The sequence below is a fragment of the Chelonia mydas genome, chromosome 9 (genome assembly GCF_015237465.2).
Source record: "Chelonia mydas isolate rCheMyd1 chromosome 9, rCheMyd1.pri.v2, whole genome shotgun sequence".
Classification (NCBI taxonomy): domain Eukaryota; kingdom Metazoa; phylum Chordata; order Testudines; family Cheloniidae; genus Chelonia; species Chelonia mydas.
Genome location: NC_057855.1, coordinates 60,429,205 through 60,447,151, shown reverse-complemented (window position 1 = coordinate 60,447,151; position 17,947 = coordinate 60,429,205). Strand labels below are relative to the sequence as shown.

The 17,947-nt window shown below is 53.5% G+C and overlaps 1 protein-coding gene across 3 annotated transcripts; it reads right to left on the bottom strand.

The window, feature by feature from the left end:
- Positions 1-3,407: 3,407 nt before the first annotated feature.
- SLC25A14 (solute carrier family 25 member 14) lies at positions 3,408-16,810 on the bottom strand. Of its 3 annotated transcripts, none has more exons than XM_007063803.4 (9): positions 16,172-16,810; positions 14,828-14,975; positions 13,658-13,752; positions 11,980-12,065; positions 11,065-11,160; positions 8,426-8,550; positions 7,180-7,315; positions 6,532-6,612; positions 3,408-5,002 (listed from the first exon to the last, which is right to left on the bottom strand). In XM_007063803.4, the coding sequence occupies exons 1-9, from the start codon at positions 16,233-16,235 to the stop codon at positions 4,961-4,963; spliced, it is 873 nt and encodes a 290-aa protein (XP_007063865.2). In that variant the 5' UTR covers positions 16,236-16,810; the 3' UTR covers positions 3,408-4,960. The 3 variants fall into 3 exon arrangements, with proteins under 3 accessions (XP_007063865.2, XP_043378105.1, XP_043378106.1); XM_043522170.1 differs by having other exon boundaries at positions 16,076-16,403; XM_043522171.1 differs by lacking the exon at positions 11,065-11,160 and having other exon boundaries at positions 16,076-16,405.
- Between the last annotated feature and the right edge of the window lie 1,137 nt (positions 16,811-17,947).

Genomic DNA, 17,947 nt, shown 5'->3' with positions numbered 1-17,947 from the left:
CAAGGAGCAGGGGGGGTTGGATGGTTTCAGGGGCTCAGAGGAGGGCAGTCAGGGGGCGGGAAGTGGGAGGGGGCAGATAGGGGGCAGGGGCCAGGCTGTTTGGGGGGCACAGCCTTCCCTATCTGGCCCTCCATACCCTGTTTTGCACCCCAATGTGGCCCTCTGGACAAAAAGTTTGCCCACCCCTGATTTAAAGGATGCTTGCAAGTGCTTGAAACGCCTCCTGCTTCCACAGATTTTCTTGAATCCTGCTGTGCCTTGCAAAGAGTGCAGAGTACAGTTAGTGACTCAAATTTGGGGTCATTTGAGCCACAGGTTCCTAAGATATAAGTCCTGAAAAAACAGCCATTTTTCAAAACGTTGCTAGGTGTATGTTTTGATTTCTGTGTGCGGAATGAGAGATTAACCTATTGCTGTAATGGAAGTCAAAAGGGGCTGAATTTTCACGACAGGTGGTGCCTGGTACCTCCTAAGGCTTTGAGGGATCCAAACCCTGAAGGACATTTAACTTGTAGTTTGGAAGGATTATAGCGCATATGCACCATTAAAGAAAAAAAAACATAACAGGGTTTCTATGCAGCCTGTTTAGTGACAGGGAACGTGCTGATGCCAATGCCCCAGGAAACACTAGAAGCTGCTGTTTCTAGTTGGAGCCTTTGTCCACTTGTGCAGTAAAGATACAATACCTCACGCTAGGAGTTGTGTTTAATGTCTTAATTTCATGGGGAGATTTGCTCTGGACACAGCAGAATCAGCAGCAGCTGGTCTAATATTTGGCAGAGGGAGTGAGGAGGAGCCAGAGGCCTGCGTGTTCCATATCTCAGGTGATTTATCTCACTGGCGCTGCCACAAACTCCACCCTCAAACCCTCGTGAAACTCGAGCAGCAACACCATGTCTTGCTGTAATGCAGCTGTCCTTCACAGATGAGTTGGGGTGTGGGTGGCAGTAATGGCAACAGAAATGTTGGTGAACTGGGGGGTAGGGAGGTGTGGGCTGCTGCGGTCCCAGCTAATATGGGGGAGTTGGCTGTCTGGGTATGCAAATAGCAGGATATATGATGTACAAATGCCTAAATGACTAACTCCCATCACCAACATATATTTTCTTGATTAAAAAAAGAACCTAGGCAATTCAATGGCAAATTGCTCCATGAACTCAGAGTTATGGCAGCTCGGTGGTAGTTGTCCCCTTGCACAATGTTGAGTAAAGCAAAAAACAAACTTCTGAACCTAGAAATGCAGTTTAGGTTGCCCATGCAACCTTAATAGACATGTTGCAGCACTGCTGAAAGAGAGTTAATACACACACTTTTATTCTGCCAACCCCACAGTGACTGAAATGTACAAGCTCTTCGCCTCCTTTCCCAACCCAGTCACTCTCATGCACAGGATTCCATCTAACACTATTAAAAGACCACAAAAAAAAAAGAAGAAAAAAAAAGGCAAGGTTATCCACACCACCTTCCCTCTATTCCCCAGGAGATGGTAGTAGCCAGTGGAAATTATTTGGATACACTGCCTGTGCAATCAGAGTGTTAGGTGGACCTATACTATACAGTGGTTGGGGATGCTTCATAAAGGTATGTTTGGGATTTGAGGACGCGTGTAGATTACTTTGAGGTTCTGCCAGAGCTGTGATTATGAGATGTGCTTTTCACTCTCTGATGTGTGTGATAGGGGAATTGTTGTATGCGTACCTTCAGGGTGCAGTATCTATCAGATCTTTGCAGGACTGGGTACATTTTACAGTTAGCAGGGCACATCGGTTTATGGGCCCATGTGGTCTTTAACTCTATGCAGCTATGAAAGAGAAGCAAAAAAGGGATGTAGGCCCAACTTTTTCCCCTTTGAGCATCACCTTTACAATTCAGTTTAAATCTGAAAGAGCCAGTAGAAGTCACAGGCTTGGGGGTCTTAGGATAGGTCTACACTGGAATCAGAGACAACAGCATGGCTGCAGCTGGCCTGCGTCAACTGACAGGCTCATGGGGCAGAGCTAAAAATTGCTGTGTAGATTTTGGGGCTCAGGCTAGAAACTGAGCTCTGGGAGCCAGCAAGAGGTCCCAGAGGTCTGTCTCCAATCCAAGCCCAAATGTCTACACAGCAATTTTACTGCCCCACAGCCCTAGCCCCACAAGCCTGAGTCAGCTGAACGAGGCATTTAATTGCTGTATAGACAGACTTACCCAGTGAGTCCCGTGCAAGTGGCCCCAGTATGCAAATAAAAGACACAGCTTTCATGGGGAAATGCTGCAGGCTTGGCTTTCCTCCCACACAGCATAAAGATTTGACAGCCAACTCCTACCCTCACTGATGCCTGTGCAGACCTGTTGTCCTTGAGGGGTATGCTAAGGTGCAACTGACCACGACTTATTGAACCAGGCTCTGACGGCCTTCAAGGAATCAGAACATCTTACTTTTGACACCACAATGAGCAGATCCACCAATACACACACAATATCTGCTTAAGGAGGGAGAACCATTTTCAGTGATGAACCAAACTTTGCAGCTACCAGAGCTAGGAAGCAATGATCAAATTTGCTACAAGAATATGTACAGCTCTCCTAGATTTATCCAGGTTTACTGAACCACAGGGAGTGAAAAATCCCATGTCCTTTCGATATTCCTGATCTGCCCCAGCCTGGATGTTTTGAGCATGGAGATCTTCCACATTATTCTGCTCTGCTTTGTCTCAAGTGCTTTCTTGCCAGTATTTCAGAATGACTCGGTGTTAGAGGCAGCACAATATAGCACAGTGGTACCCGAACTTTTCCAGTTATCTCCCCCACACACACACACACACACCCCCCCTCCTCCCCATTGCTGCAGTTGACTCAGCGGAGAAACTCAGGCTGATAGCAGAACTGGGGATGGAGAGGAGCTGGGGCTAGAGGGGGAGCTGGTATGGGGGCGGACAGGGAATGAGGGCAGACCTGGGCTGGGAGCAAAGTGGAGCTGCAGCTGGGATAAGAGCTGGTCTGAGGGGCAGAGCGGCACTCCCTCCCCATCCCCAGGGTGGGCTGGCCCAGGCCCCACCACAGCCGCCCCCCCCCCAATGTTCCTCCATGCCCCCTTAGGGAGGCACACCTCACAATTTGGGGACCACTTATCCAGTAGGTAAAGCAGCAGACAGGGAGTCAGGAGTCTCAGGTTCCATGCCTGACATTCCTAGAGTCATACTGGATGTGTCTGGGCAAAACTCCAGGCATTCTGGGCCTGTTTCCCAAGTTAAAGGGGGGCTAGGGCCCATCACCGGAAGGTGCTATAAAAAATGCAACGTATATTCTAAGAAAATCGGACATTGCAGCAGCACTAAATGGTTGCTCCTTTTCCTCTCCAAGGGCAGAGACAGGCCATCTGCGTGGGAATCACACCCACACAAAAGCAACAGACAAACCCAGACAACCCTGTCAATAAATAGTTTAATGAGGTTACAGGTCTGCAGGAAAACATGGCCGCCTCCACTCCAGCTCCATCTTCTGTCCCGCCCATCAGGCAGGGTGCAGCAATGTGCACAAGCCCAACCAACACATACCACAACTGTACTGCAAGGCCACCGCACCACACTGGTCTTCACAGAAGACACCGCTTCAGGCCCAGACACTGGTACAGTCAGGGGCAGCAGGTTTGTATAATTTCTGGTGGTGCCCAGAACCCGCCCCTGCCCAAACTCCACCCCCCACCTGCCCAAGGCTCTGGGAGGGAGTTTGGGTGGGGGAGGTGGTCTGGGGTGCAGGCCCTAGGCTGGGGCAGGGGATTGGGGTGCAGGTTCTGGGAAGGAGTGCAGGGGTGAGGGCCGTGGGAGGGGCTCAGGGTGAGAGTAGGTGTGTGGGGGGTGAGGGCTCTGTCTGGGGCTGGGGGGTTTGGGGTGTTAGAGAGGCTCAGGGCTGGGGCGGAGGGTTGGAGTGCACGGGGATGAGGGCTCTGACTGGGACTGGGAATAAGGTGTTTGGGGTGTTGGAGAGGCTCAGGGCTAGGGTAGAGGGTTGAGGGTGTGGGGGGGGGTTGAAAGCTCTGGCTGGGGGTTTGGGCTCTGGGGTGGGGCAGGGCTGGGGATGAGTCTGGGGTGCAGGCAGGCTGCTCCGGGACAGGGGCCAGAGAGGAGGACTCCCCCCAGCCCTTTCCCTGCCAGCAGCAGCGAGCTCTGGGGGAGGAGCCCCCCTTTCCCACCCCCTGAGCAGCACACTCACCCCCACCACTGTCACTGCACGTGCTCCTAGGGCTCCTCTCAGGTCCAGGAATCTCCCTCGCCTCCCCCATGGTGGTTGCTGGGGGCTGCTGCATGCGCCTCCTCCCCTCCTGCTGCCCTTCACTGTAGCCTCACTGGGGGTGAGGGATGGGGCTGCCTCCTTGCCCAGCATGGGGCAGGAGCAGTGACTGTGGGCAGGGTGGCCCCCTGTGCTGGTGGAGGGTCCCGCCGGAAAAGGGAAGGGTCTGAGGTGGAAGGGCAAGCTGAGTCAGTCTGCCCTGGCAGTCGAGATGGGGGGCACTAGGACCCTGCAGCAGCAGCTGCTGCAGGGACACAGCACTGCTCGGAAGAGGCACCCAGGGAGGTGCATGGGGGCAGCAAGCGGGGGCCGGGGGACACTTGCGGGGAGGCGCGGGAGGGCAGCAAGTGCGCCGGGCAGGGGGACACCCAGCCCCAAATATTGGTGGAGCTGGGCCCCTGGGCTCTGAATATTGCTGGTGCCAAGGCATTACGTGGAGATATAACTCGCCGCCCCTGGGTACAGTTAATACTTCCCCTAGAACACACAACCTCTTCCTCCGGCCTCCACTCCGCTGCAGGCAAGACGTGCTCCAAGGACCAGACGTTCAGTGGACTGCGGATCCCAATCCACGCATGCCAAGACATCAAGACACAGGGAGGTGAAATGAGTGAAAAAGGGGGCGGCAACTTCAGGCTGCTCATTCCCAACTGCACGTCTTGGAGGCTGTGCCAGTGGATTGGAGGCAGCCCTAGAATGGAAGTCGCTTCAACTGCTCATATGTGATAAAAAACTGAGGGGCATGTCAAGGAATGGGGCCAATGTGCTCATCCAGCCCTCCCACCCCACACAGGCTCCAGAGCGCTCCAGTTGCTGCTGACCAAAGCCCACATGCAGCAGGAAAGCCAGAGCAGCTCCACCCTCACAGCCAGCATGGAAATCATCACTGAGCTCCAGTGTCAGTCACTCCAAGGAGCTCCCTGGCACTCCACACAGGACCACGTCCTGCAGCTGTCTCAGAGAGATCCTACAGGTGGCAGCTGCAGACAACTCCCTGGAGCCAGGGCTTGCTGGGGCATTCTGAGAAGCCACTGAGGAGGAAAGTGCACTGACACTTTCAGCTCTACTGGTCATGATTGGTAAACAAACTGCTGTGGCTGACTCTTATTTTGGCAGCTATGTCTGAATGGAGTAGGGCTGCCCCCAGCAGGTAGGAGTTTGTACTCTAGAGCAGTGCTACTCAAAGTGGTGGTCCGCGGACCGGGGCCAGTTCGCGAGCCATCGGCTGCCGGTCTGCGCGCACATTGGGAAAAAAAATTGCCGGTCCCCCACATCAGATTGCTTGAGAAGGACTGCTCTACAGTATGCTTGCTGGAACAGGTTAGTCATGTTGGCCCCATTCCTTGCCACATGCCCACAGAAGGACAGAAAATCTGCAAGAAAGTCTGGCGGAATTTCTCCTACAGTAGTGTGAGGGGTTACCACAATACAGCTAAACGCCCACACATGGCAAGGCCGCACTACCACTTCCAAGAGGAAAATATCGCCAGAAGCCTTCCTTTAGGGGGCACTACAGCTAGAAGCAGCCTGCACATAGGGAGGAGGAGTGGTCAAACCCCATGGAAGCCCAGCAGAGGGAAGTCTCTAACCCTCCCACACAGCTGGGACAGGATAGAGGGCTCACTCAGGGCTCAGTTGGCCGCCTCTGCCTCTCCAGTATATGTGCTTTCCACACTGGGAGGACACATTTTTCAGAAAAGTAAAAAAGGGTCCAATACAAGGCTTGAGGTACAGGATAACTGCAAACAGTGCCTGTTCCGATCACCTGTCCCATGCATCCCAAGGCTTTCCCCAGACTTCATCCCAAAAGCAGGGGCCTGCCCAGAGACGCCGGCCCCAAAGGGCTCAGAGCAGATATGGGGACCCTCAAACCAAGCAGCTCAGGGTGCTCACTGTAATGAAGGTTTCCTTACAGTTATGAAGCCACAGCAGAACTCCCTGCTCTGGCAACACAAGTGGGACAAAGGACTAGCCACTCAGCAGGCTACATTAGAAGCCACAATGTACCCCCTGTTGGTTTCTTGGCCATGCAATAGGCTGCAGCTGTGTTGTATCCTGCACGATCACTGTCCATGAAGGGCAGGGAGTACATCTGAGTGCGCCATTGCAAGGAAGACAGAGCCATGACTTGATTTGGTTAATGGGGCTAATGGTGCCTGACTAGAGCGAGAACCCTGTCTGCTTTGTGTAGTTCTTTCTGTCCTGGACTTTCTCCTGCTAGCCGCACCCACACTGTCACCCAGTCACTCTTTCAAAGGATACAATGATATTCCAAGGGCCAAGCCGGAGCCAGTTGGGCCAGAACCCTTTATAGAGTGCAAAGAAGCCCTCACTCTTCCATGTCTGGAGAAGAGAGAGACAGAGTGACCATGAGATGCTCCCCAAGTGCACAATGAAACAGGGTGGTTTCAGCTAAAATGACTCCAGTAGCGTCCTAGTTTCTCTTGCCTATTCCCGAAGAGACAGACATGGTCTCCCCTCCCTACATACAATGTAACACCCTTCAGTACAGAACAACTCCAGTCTAACTGGCTGGTGCAAGGCAAGATGTTCTTCTCAAAGCTCTGCTCTTGGAATTAGTTTGGGGCAGTTCTATGTTATACAGGGGGTCAGACTAGAGGACGCAATGGTCCCTTCTGGCCTTGGAATCTATGAATAAGATCTTGGGCTGTCCCTACTCTGACTGTCTCTCCCACAACTCCCAGAGTCCCATCTCACAGGAGCAGGCCCAGGGGGCAGCTCCTCAAGTCCATGTTCATTGCACTGCAAGACACTCCCGGAGAAGAATGCTCCGTGGCTGGTGCCTTTTGCTGCGAGGATCAGAGTCACATGTGACATCAGAACCGGCTCAGGCTCAACTGGGCCCTGATGGCTGTAACCCCACTTGCCCAACACTATCTGGCTTCTTACCTTTACTAGACCATCCAGCGTGCCTTTGTAGAGCTCCACAGTCCCCACTATTGCCCTCTGGTTCATCATCCGTGTCCGCACCACGTCCACTGGGTTGGAGGCGATGGCTCCGGCCAGCCCACATGTAAAACTGGAACTAAATGCATCAAAGCATTAGAGGCTGCTCCGGGCCCAGGCTGATGACATGCCTCACACACACCCGAGGGCACAGGGAGAGCGCTCTCCACGAGAACATAGTGCAGCTAACTTTTTTTGCTCCATCTGTTCTCATGCTGTCTGTTGTCATTCAGAAACCCATGGTGCAGACAAGATGCACATGCCATCACTCCGGCAGGAGGAGCACATTCATCATTGCAACCATCTCCTAAATCCAAGCCCCAGAGGTTGTAATCCCCCATGGGGCTTGGGGAGATTTCAAGCCTCTCCTAAACCTGGACTCAGGGACAAACTGCAGTTTCTTGCCATGACGCATTGAGATCTGCCAAGGGCTGTGGCACTGCAGTCATGGCAGGTGGTTTTTGGAAGCCTGCGGGGGCTGAATTCAAGGACTGGGTGCAGGGCTGGTATTGGGGATGCTTCCTCAGAGTGAGTGCTGCAAGAGCAGAAGACCAACACTGAGAATGGCAGCGGGAGTAGAGCAGGGCAAAGGCAACCGTTTTGCTACTCCCCTCCCTTGTCCTTGCTCTCACTGTCTCCTGCTGAATTCCTCCCTCCAGCCATGTGGTGCAAACTCAGCGGTTGCCCCACAGCACCTCCAGCTAAGAAACCCTGACAAAAGAATCATCTCACTGAACCACTCTGCAGCAACAGCCTAGAATCAGAAGCCAGGGCAGGGGAGGAATGGGGAATAAAGCAGCTAGGAATGCAGCAGCTCATGTCACATGCTCTACAGAATTCCTGTTCCCCAACCCCCTTCACCTCTCCTCCTGTAAGTCCCACTGGATTCTAGCTGGGAGACCTGCACCACATGCCACCCTACTGCCCACATGCCAGGCAGCTGAACTGCTGTGGAACTGCTCTCTGTAGACCCCCAAGAAGTGGATGCCACTGCAGAGCTGCAGTCCTTGCCCCTCGATAGGATCTAGCCAAGCTGCTGACATTGCATTCAGCATAATCAGGAACTGGTCAAGGGTTAACCCCACAGGCTGCACTGCATAATTACATCCTGCCCTTCTTCAGCAGGTCTGACTGGCAATGCCTACCCTCACTGGATCCAAAGAGAGCAGAGGGGATTGCAGATACTCACACGAAGTGGGCAAGGATTGTATCCCCCATGAACCCTGAGAGGATCAGGTGCTTCTTGGTGATGTCGTAAACTGGCAGCTCCACTCCAACCACAATGGCAGCTCTCTGCGCCGTGGGGACTACACCCTACCAAACACAAGCACTCAATTTACCACTGGAGGCAGGGCCCCATCCCTCCTAGACACTTTGAAAAGCCCTCCCACAGCAGTCAGCCCTGCAGCCCATGACATGCCTTCTGGCCGCCTCCCCTAGTTCATCAGCTGCACTTGCCCTTGGATAAGGGAAGCCCACTGTCTCTTGGTTTTACTTCCAGAGCCCTCCTCCCTTTGGGCATGACTCCCCATCCTGGTTTTAGAGAGTTATGCTCCCTCCATCCTGACATCACTTCACTAACGACATGAACTGTGTGTCCTGCCACTCTGTCCCCTGGCCTGTAGCCTGGCTGGATCAGGCTCCTCACCTGCCCCCAGAGACCCCAGCTGAAGCCCTTAAATCACTCAACTTCTCCCATTGGGCAGCACCTAACAAAACTAGATGCCAGCATAGATTAACCAGAAACAAGATGCAGTTATGCAGGGGCCACATGGGGCCACATCCTCCCTGTCAGCATGGCAAGGAGCTGCTAGGACCCCAGTCTCTTTTGCACCACGGCCTATGATCTGGGAGTCCAACCTGGCAGAAGGTTGCTCTGGCCCGAGAACAGATTACAAAACAGCTGAAGGAAACAAGAGTAAGTTAGAAAGAGCCACCTGAACTGACTGCGAAGCAACCCTCAAGGAGGCCAAACAGGTGACCCATTTGCATAACAACGGACGAGAAATTCCTGGGTCAGAGAAAAACCATGGGCAATGGACTGGAGAAGGAGACAGGACAGTGATGGCTGCCCCTTCTGGGCACTGTAGAGAAGTGTAAGGACATTAATGTTCTGGATGCCACTCTCTCACCCAAAGGAAAACCCTTTGGCCTGTAGATGCTGGGGGAATTCTTCAGTACATCCAGCTGGCAAACAGGCCAATGAGAAGATGTGGCCCTCAGACCACACCAATCCGCAGTGACCTGAGGGAGGTTGCTTTAAGAATCCCATTGCCCGTCCCTCAAGAGCTGTTTCATGTCTATCCTCTTCCCTATCTTCTTCGGCTTCTGTGTAACTATTTCCAAACTTGGTCAGCTCCAGCATTAATTCACCTCCACACTACCATTGCTACAATCAGTATGACAAGCTGAGGCTGCACAAGCAGGCTCACCTCAGCATGAAGGAGAGGTGGGAGGAGGGGGCCAGGGCATACCAGCTTTTAGACCAGGTGAGCGAGCTGGGGCCAGGGCTAGCACGCACCCACTTGTGACTGACCTGACTGTGTACTGTATCCTGCCTGCAGCACGTGTCCGTGAGACAGATGTTTTCCTTTCTTTTCTATCCTCTCTTCCCCTCTCGTGTGCGTTTGTCTAGAGAGCAGGAATAATCTTAACAGTAACCGCTGAGCCAAAACCAGCAGCGGAGATACTCCTTACCCCGCCCCTCCCTTCCAGCCCAGGAGGCTCTGGAGTAAGCGAGAGATTTAGGGACAAGTATCTTCCCTCTGAAGGATTGTACTGAATACAAGGCAGAGATAAAGGGGAATGCTCCATTTGGGAAAGCCATCTGACTTGGGAATCCCAGTACTGGAGCTCTCTCCAGTTTGGGTTTGCTGGTTCAAGTTCATGGAAGGATTTCTATGGCGAGGTCACTATAGTAAAAGCAGGCCAAAGCGTCTTACCACAAACCCCAAGCAGTGCGGCTAACTCCTCAATGCACTAACAGTAACAAGTGGGCTCTAAAGCATCTTAGCACCTTTAAGCTCAAGATCCTGTCTTCCCAATCCACCCTTCCACCAGCCACCAGGAAGCTGCCATCCTGCTGTCATTCATACACACACAGGGCAGATTCCAGGCAACAAGGGATGGGGGGTCTCAGGCTGGACATGAGGCAGAGCTGAGGCTGGTGCAGAACATTAACTGTGGATTTTCTCGCCTTTAAACAACTTGTGTCTTTAAACTGAAGTGTTCTGGTGAGGACATTCAAGGGAAACACTCGCTGACATTGAGAACTCCCCTGACAGCATGCTCAGCCTCAGGCTTCTGTGAGGACAACACAAGCTATTCTGCTGAGCTCTGCAGACTCTTCCTCACTAACCTCACAAGGGTGTTCAAAACCCACTGAGAAATACCCAGGCTGAGTCACTCTTCAAGAGGTGAGCTAGGGGGAGGAACAAGGAGTCCTGCAGGCAGAAGCCAACTGCTGGACCCTGCTCTGCCTGTTAACTATTCTGCAGCTGTACATTCTGGGAAAGGGGCAGGTTTTGGAAGACTGGACTCTGTGCATGAGGGGACCTGCCCCATTCACATCCTGCTTGTGTTCCAATCCAACACATACACAGAGTGACCTTAGCCACAGTTTCCCTATGGACAGCAGACAAAACAGCAAGCCTGCTCCTGTCCTTGGCCCGGTCACTCTCCAGATGCTTCACTTACGCCAAGGGATAGCAGCACACCGGGATCAGAAGGTGAACCCATCACCTGGCTTTAGTCAGAAAATGGCAGTTGAGGAAGCAGTTTACTATTCTGCTGCCTGAGTAGAAAGGACTCTCAGCAGTGGGTGCTTACCCTCCAGAGCCCCCGCGTGCCTTCCTGCTGGTAGATATCAATGAAGCTGCCAATCATGCCCCCCTGGAATAAGCTGCCTTGAGCCTGCATTCGAATCTGAAATGAGGGGACAGATTCCATCAGGCAGCAGTGGCTGCCAAGCAGAGTTATGTTAACATACAGATTCAGCTCCCACCTAGGACGGGAGAAATAGCCAAGTATAGCGGAGTAACATCCAACTGCCCAGTGGAAGAGTTATTCAGGGGCCAGGAAAGTGCATTTGGAGGAATGGCTAGCAGGTCGCAGCACCATGAAAGTGACAATGGACTGGAGAGGGCAGGACCTTATAGGACTAGTTAATGGATCTCAGTGCTCAGAGGTCAGACAAAGAACAAAGCAAGGGAAGCAAATTTTTTTTTTTTAAACAGAGGCTGAGCCCCATGTGAATTCAATCAAGAGAGACTCCCCCAGATGAGGCCCCCTAGACCTAGCACCAGGACAAAGAATAGGCCAGGCTGGGCTCTGCTGTCACTCTGCAGGACTGGAGTAACAGGGGGCTACAGATCAGAATGGAGGTGCATCACCAGAGCTGTGTGTAGTGGCCACGGGGAGAAGGCTTGTGGCATGCCTGACTACTGGCCAGCACTCTTAGTCCTTTGCACAGTTCACCCAGTGCTGGGGCTCCAGAGCATCTTTCACCACAGAGCTCAGCAGCTGCATTTTCCACCTCCTTCCTGCACTGGGCTGTGGCTCCCTCATATTACCTCTCTCCTTCACTCCCCCAACCAAGGTAGTGCTTTCTTTCTATACCCAAGCCAAAGCCTGGCAAGTGGCTTGGAGGGCAATCCGCTCCAGCTAGAAGAAAGGAAAGAATCAGCTTAATCATATCAGGACCTGGCCCACCAGGGATGGTCCCTCAAAACAGGCACCTCTTACCTTCAGCACATCTGTTGGGTTGGCCAGAGTGGACGAGATCACCCCTGAAACCACCCCACAGATCATGTTGATTAGCAGCGTCTCATCTGCAATCAGGCAGGGAGAAAGAAGGTCAGAGCCCAGAGATGGTGATTCAGGGACCTACCAGAGAAACTGAAAAGCTTTGGGAAGAAAAGGATGGAAAAGTTCAGCTGCCAATGCAGAGAGCGAAGCTGTGGGGTGCAGAGACTAACCAATTACTGTAAGCTGTTGGCAAACCTGTCCCCTAGCTGCCAGGGCCCAAAGGCAGTGGCAGGGATGTTGGGGCTTCAGCAGTATTCTGCAGAGGAGAAGGCAGTCTCTGAACTCAGAGCCTGGCAGAGAGAGAGAGAAGCAGATTGCCAAGCACCTCATTTCTAGACACAATTATCTGTAATTTCAACCTCCCCGATGGCACTGTGAGCTGATTTCATGGGCGCTGGGTTTGCAAATGATTTTTTGGGTCATCCAGTGCTGTAGAGCTTTGAGCTGGAATCCTTAGCAGCTGCATCCGAAACACACAGAGGACAGAGACTGGACAGCCCAGACAGAGTGGGTTAGGAGCAATTAGTTCAGAAGGAAAAGCCTCCAGGCCCAGAGTTAGAGCAGTGGTTATGCTGGGAAAGGGCAATGGTACTGACCGCAGCACTCTCCAGAGGAGACCAAGCCACTGGCAGCCCCAGCCCTGCAGGGAAACAAACATTTAGAACACAGTACCAAGCTGGAAGTGCTGCATCAGCAAATGGAAACAGACAACTTGTGACCCAATTCACATTCCATGGAGTCAGATGCAAGGAAGGACCATCACTTGTGAGTTAGAATGCAGTCCCAGGTGCTGCCCTATCCCAGGCTTGCTGCATGGCTGTGGCAAGTCCTTCCTCATCAGTAACTCAGGGGCTCACCTCTTGAGGTGGCGACTGCGAATCAAATCCATCAGGGTTTGTCAAATGCTCAGAGCTCCTTGAGAGAAACTGCACTGGATTTTTATTGCTTCAGTATGCAGGTGGGGAGAATGGAGATCCTGTGGCCTGCCCCAAAGCAGCCAGGAAAGCACATCTCAGGACTGTTCACACATGCCCAGCTCTGGAGGAAGGGAGAAGGCACGGAACTAAGGGGACGATAAGCTCTGAGCAAAAGCAATGGCACTGGGGCTTAAAGCCTCTGGAATGGAGATGGGAAAGGTTAGTTAACCAAGCCTTAAACTGCTGCTGCGCAGGGCAGTCCCTGGGGGTCAGGATTGTGGGAGTGGGGGCTTTGTCCTGAAGGCAGCTGGGAAACTGGAATGATAAATAAGAATCAGATACTTTGAGAAAGGCGAGGTGCTATCCAGGCCTCAATGCTGCAACGGCAAAATGGGGATAATCCTTCCTTTCCCCACCCTTTTTTCTGTTTAGATGGGAAGCACTTGGAGGCAGGGCCTGCCTCTCAAGTGAGTCCGAGTGGCAACCAGCACCATTGGGACCTCTATCAGCTATCCCCAGTGTTGGGACAGCAGGAAATGGAACACAACTCAGCTTCTTTAGGATTCAGCAGCTGGGCCGGGTAGAGAAGGAAAAGAACTGAGAAATGGAATGGGTGGGGGGCTGGCCTCAAGATTTCATACTGTGCCATTTGTGACAGTTCCAGAGACATCTCAACATGACGCTTCACCGACACTGACCTTCTAAGCGATCTACAAACAGCCGCTTCAGGCTCTGGTAAATGCCAATCTTTATGGTGCCATAAGATGCCTGTCTCAGCAATGCAGGAGCAATCCTGCAAGGACAAATAAACACAAGATCTGGTTACACACTGCAAGGCCCACCAGCACCACTGTGCCCCTGGAGGCTCCAGCACAGCTCACTCCCCTCAGATACAAGCTCATGTAACACGCACACCTGTTGTGGGCTCCCGTGCACCTGACAGGCACAGTTCAGCAAGGGAGCTCAGCATCACAATACCTCCATGGATTCTGAGAACAGGCCAAGACTGGAACAGCAGAGGATACTGTATGATAAGGGATAAGCCCTTCAGCAGGGTGAGCTCATACAGACCCTGCCTGCACTGCGAGTGGCTCATGGCAGAATTACTAGTTCAAAGCTTATTGGGTGCCAAACTCAACCTGTCCGAACATGAAGAAAAGGAGAAGCCTGGACCTGCTTGTCCACATTCTAGTGCCTGACACAACTGTTTTGAAGGGGCTTGTACAAGACACTCAACAAGGAGACAGAGTTACCCCCTACTTCCCCACCTTTATGTCACTGTTATACACAAAGCAGCTCCCAAGAAGTGGTCAGCTATCACACCCACATGCCTAACACCAATGACAGAGCAAAGTGCTGTCTGAGAAGTACGACTTTGCACAGTATCTTGGCATGGCATAGGGATGGACTGGCAACACATCTCCAAAGGAGCCAGACCCAAATATGTTTAGACTATAGCAGCCAAGCAGTCTTTTGGAGAAGGAGCAAAGAGGATGGCCTGCCTCCCTCCCCCTCTCCTCTGAGACTTCCTGGGTCTTTATTTGGATATTTGAGACCCATACATCATCTTGGGACACTGACCAAACATACCAGCCACTGGAGAGTCCAAGGACTAGAAAGAGTTCCACCTAGACTTGCAGCGACAGGCCGTGTTCCCAGGCTTTTTAACCAACATCAGTCGAACATTCAGTCAAAAAGATGTGGCGGTGGCTCAGTGTGAGAAAAGGGAAAGCACATGGCCACAGGTCAGACTGTAGCCCTCTCCCCGAAGGGTGCAGCAGGACAATGTGCATGGGATAGGAGACTCTGGACACACAGGGTATCAAGCAGAGAGCCTTTTGCTGGGAAAAGGAGGCATCAGACCTTACCCAGAATAGAGAGCCAGAATCCCCTCCTCCTTGTAGATGCGGAACAAGGCATGGAACATGCCCCGGTACTTGATCTCTCGGAAGCGAGCATCAATGCTTTGACCTTGCACTTGGAGGCGTGTTTTGGTGAGGTCCACAGGAAAGGTCCCTACAAATGGAGAAAGGCTCCAGTCAGGCTGCAGTCCCTGCAAGGTGATGGGGAACAGTGTCCCAGGACACAGACTAACACCCTCAAGAGTACAACCACCAGTCAGGTCTCCGGCACCCACAGGGCTCAAATAAGTCTATTACGTTAAAGAGCTCAAACAGACTGAACACAGTAAAGTCACACAGAGAGGCTGCCTCCCATCCCACCTCCTTTGTGCCCCTGGGACAAGGACAGGCACTTTGTACTAAAAGACCAGAACCAATCATTGTGATGGTCAGACTGGCTTCCTGCATAACACCAGCCAGACAATTTCACCCAGTGATTTTTGTGTTGAAACTAACAATCTGTGGGTAAACTAGAGCAGATCTTTTTAGAAAGAGAGATCCAGCCTTGACTGAAAGACTGTGGTATGGAATTCATCTTTGGAAAGTTGGCCCTATGGCTAATTGTGTTTACTGTAAAAATGTGCCCCTCAATTCCAGTCCAAGTTTATCTAGCTTTCAGACACTAGAGCAGGGGTAGGCAACCTATGGCACGCATGCCAAAGGCAGCACGCAAGCTGATTTTCAGTGGCACTCACACTGCCCGGGTCCTGGCCACAGGTCCAGGGGGCTCTGCAATTTAATTTAAATTTTAAATGAAGCTTCTTAAACATTTTAGAAACCTTATTTACCTTATATACAACACTAGTTTAGTTATATATTATAAACTTATAGAAAGAGACCTTCTAAAAACATTAACATGTATTACTGGCATGCGAAACCTTAAATTAGAGTGAATAAATGAAGACTCCGCAGGCCACTTCTGAAAGGTTGCTGACCCCTGCACTAGCGCTTGCTCTGCCTTTGCCTGCTATGACACAGAGCTCTCTGCTGCCAAAAATCTCCCCACACTTGGTGCGCGTGGTGTCCCGATGGTCTCAGGGGCGAGCTGCAGAGATCCTGCTCCTGCAGGCGGCCGCGGGAAGGCAGGTTTGCCAGACCAGGCTCAGGTCGGTCTTGCAGCTCCTCTCTGCGAGCCCATCGCCACGCCCCTGGTCCGCTCACACTCCCCCCGCAGCGCGGCCGGGGAGCCCAGCTCAGCGCCTCGCCCGCCGTTACCCCGAGCCCTTCCAGCGGGGCCAGGCTGCCGGGAGGGGCGCAACTCCCCGCCCCCGGCCACAGGGTACAGCGCAGGGGCGCGGCCCCGCGCCTCACCGAACTCGGCCACCAGCGAGGCCAGCCCGCCGTAGACGAAGGGTTTCCAGTTCAGCGCGGACATCGCATGGCGGAGCGGGGCCCGGGCCGGGCCGGACACGGGACTTCACGTCACGGCGGCGCGCGCCGGAAACGGACCGGTGACCGGCTGAGGAGGACAGACCCGGCGCGGCGATGGACGCGGGGGGTGGGGTTCCCGCGAGAGAGGCTAGGGGCGGGACTATGGCGTCCTTCGGTCGCGCCTTCTTTACGCACAGACGCGCGAGCGATGACGCCGGGCAGTGACGTGAGCGACCGCTAGCCAGAGATCAGCGGCGTCGGGCTTGTTGCCCCTTGTTGCAACGGGGGGCAGGGCCACGCGAGGGCCGCCTCTTTCGAGTGGACGGTGCCCCTCGCCCAGCGTCGTGACGCACGGACGCCCATCCCTGCCCAGCGTCGTGACGCACGGACGCCCATCCCGCTCCCCTCTGTGTTGGGGCGGGTTTTACTTTTTTGGCCCAATCAGGCTTGTTACGGGCGGTTGTCCTGGCAACGCGCACGGCGCGACCATGGGCACACTCCGTTTTCTCCTGTGTGCGGGCGGCTCGGGTGGTCCCCGCGCTGGCTGCGCTGCTGCTCCGAATCCGAGGAGTCCCGGCCGCGCGCAGCGCTAGTGTGGGCTAGTGTGGCGGGAAGCCGCGTTTGCGCATGAGGGAAAGGGGAGAAATCCCGCCCCTCGTCGGAGTCAGCGCCGCGGGGTCAGACCGGCCTCGCCGCAGCGGCAGCCCCGAGAAGCGCGCTGCCCGCCTGCGCAGCGGCGGGTCCGCCCGGCCCGGCCCCTGCGCGGTGTCTCGCCCGGCTCGTGTTGCCGGACTCTTACAGAGCACTAGGTGGTGCAGCCAGGGAACCTCTCCGCCCCAGACAGCAGGGCTAGGCCCGGCGTTTCCGCGCCCGCTCTGATGTCGGGCCGTACCTCGTAAAAATGGTGTTAAATGTGATTCCAGTGCCACCCCGCCATGGGGCTGAACGTGTCCCTGGGAGACATTGCAACTGCAGCGATGGGAGACTGGCCGTACCTTAGCACAAGCAGGGCCGTCCTTACCCATACGCAAAGCAGGTAGCTGCATAGGGCGCCAGCTGCATGCTGCTCCAGCCCCTGCTCCCCTGAGGAGTGCAGCACAACCAGGCTGCTGCACTCACCAGCAGCGAGAGTGCAGCAACTGGGCCCCAGGCGCACTGCTGGTTCCCCCTACCCCTCAAGCCAGCCCCTACAGAGGCCTGCGGCCCAGCTTCCCTCCTCCCCCACAGAGGCCTGAAGGGCTGTGTAGGGCTCCAGAACAGCTAGGGACAGCCCTGAGCACAAGAGTACTGTAGGAACCCATTCTGCAGTGGGTACAGGGCCAAAAGAAGCAGGACTTGCTGCTGTTCTAGATGGTGTGGCACCCATGAGTGTGGAATACTTCAGAGGCTGCATGTGGCTTAGGACCAAAGGAGAAATGGTCTGAAGTAAATAGGATGAAATTCAGCAAGGACAAATGCAAGTACTCCATTTAGGAAGGAACAATCAACTGCACACATACAAAATGGGAAATGACTGCCTAGGAAGGAGTACTGCAGAAAGGGATCTGGGGGTCATAGTGGATCACAAGCTAAATATGAGTCAACAGTGTAACGCTGTTGCAAAAAAAAGTGAACATCATTCTGGGATGTATTAGCAGGAGAGTTGTAAGCAAGACACAAGTAAGTCTTCCACTCTACTCTGCTCTGATTAGGCCTCAATTGGAGTATCATGTTCAG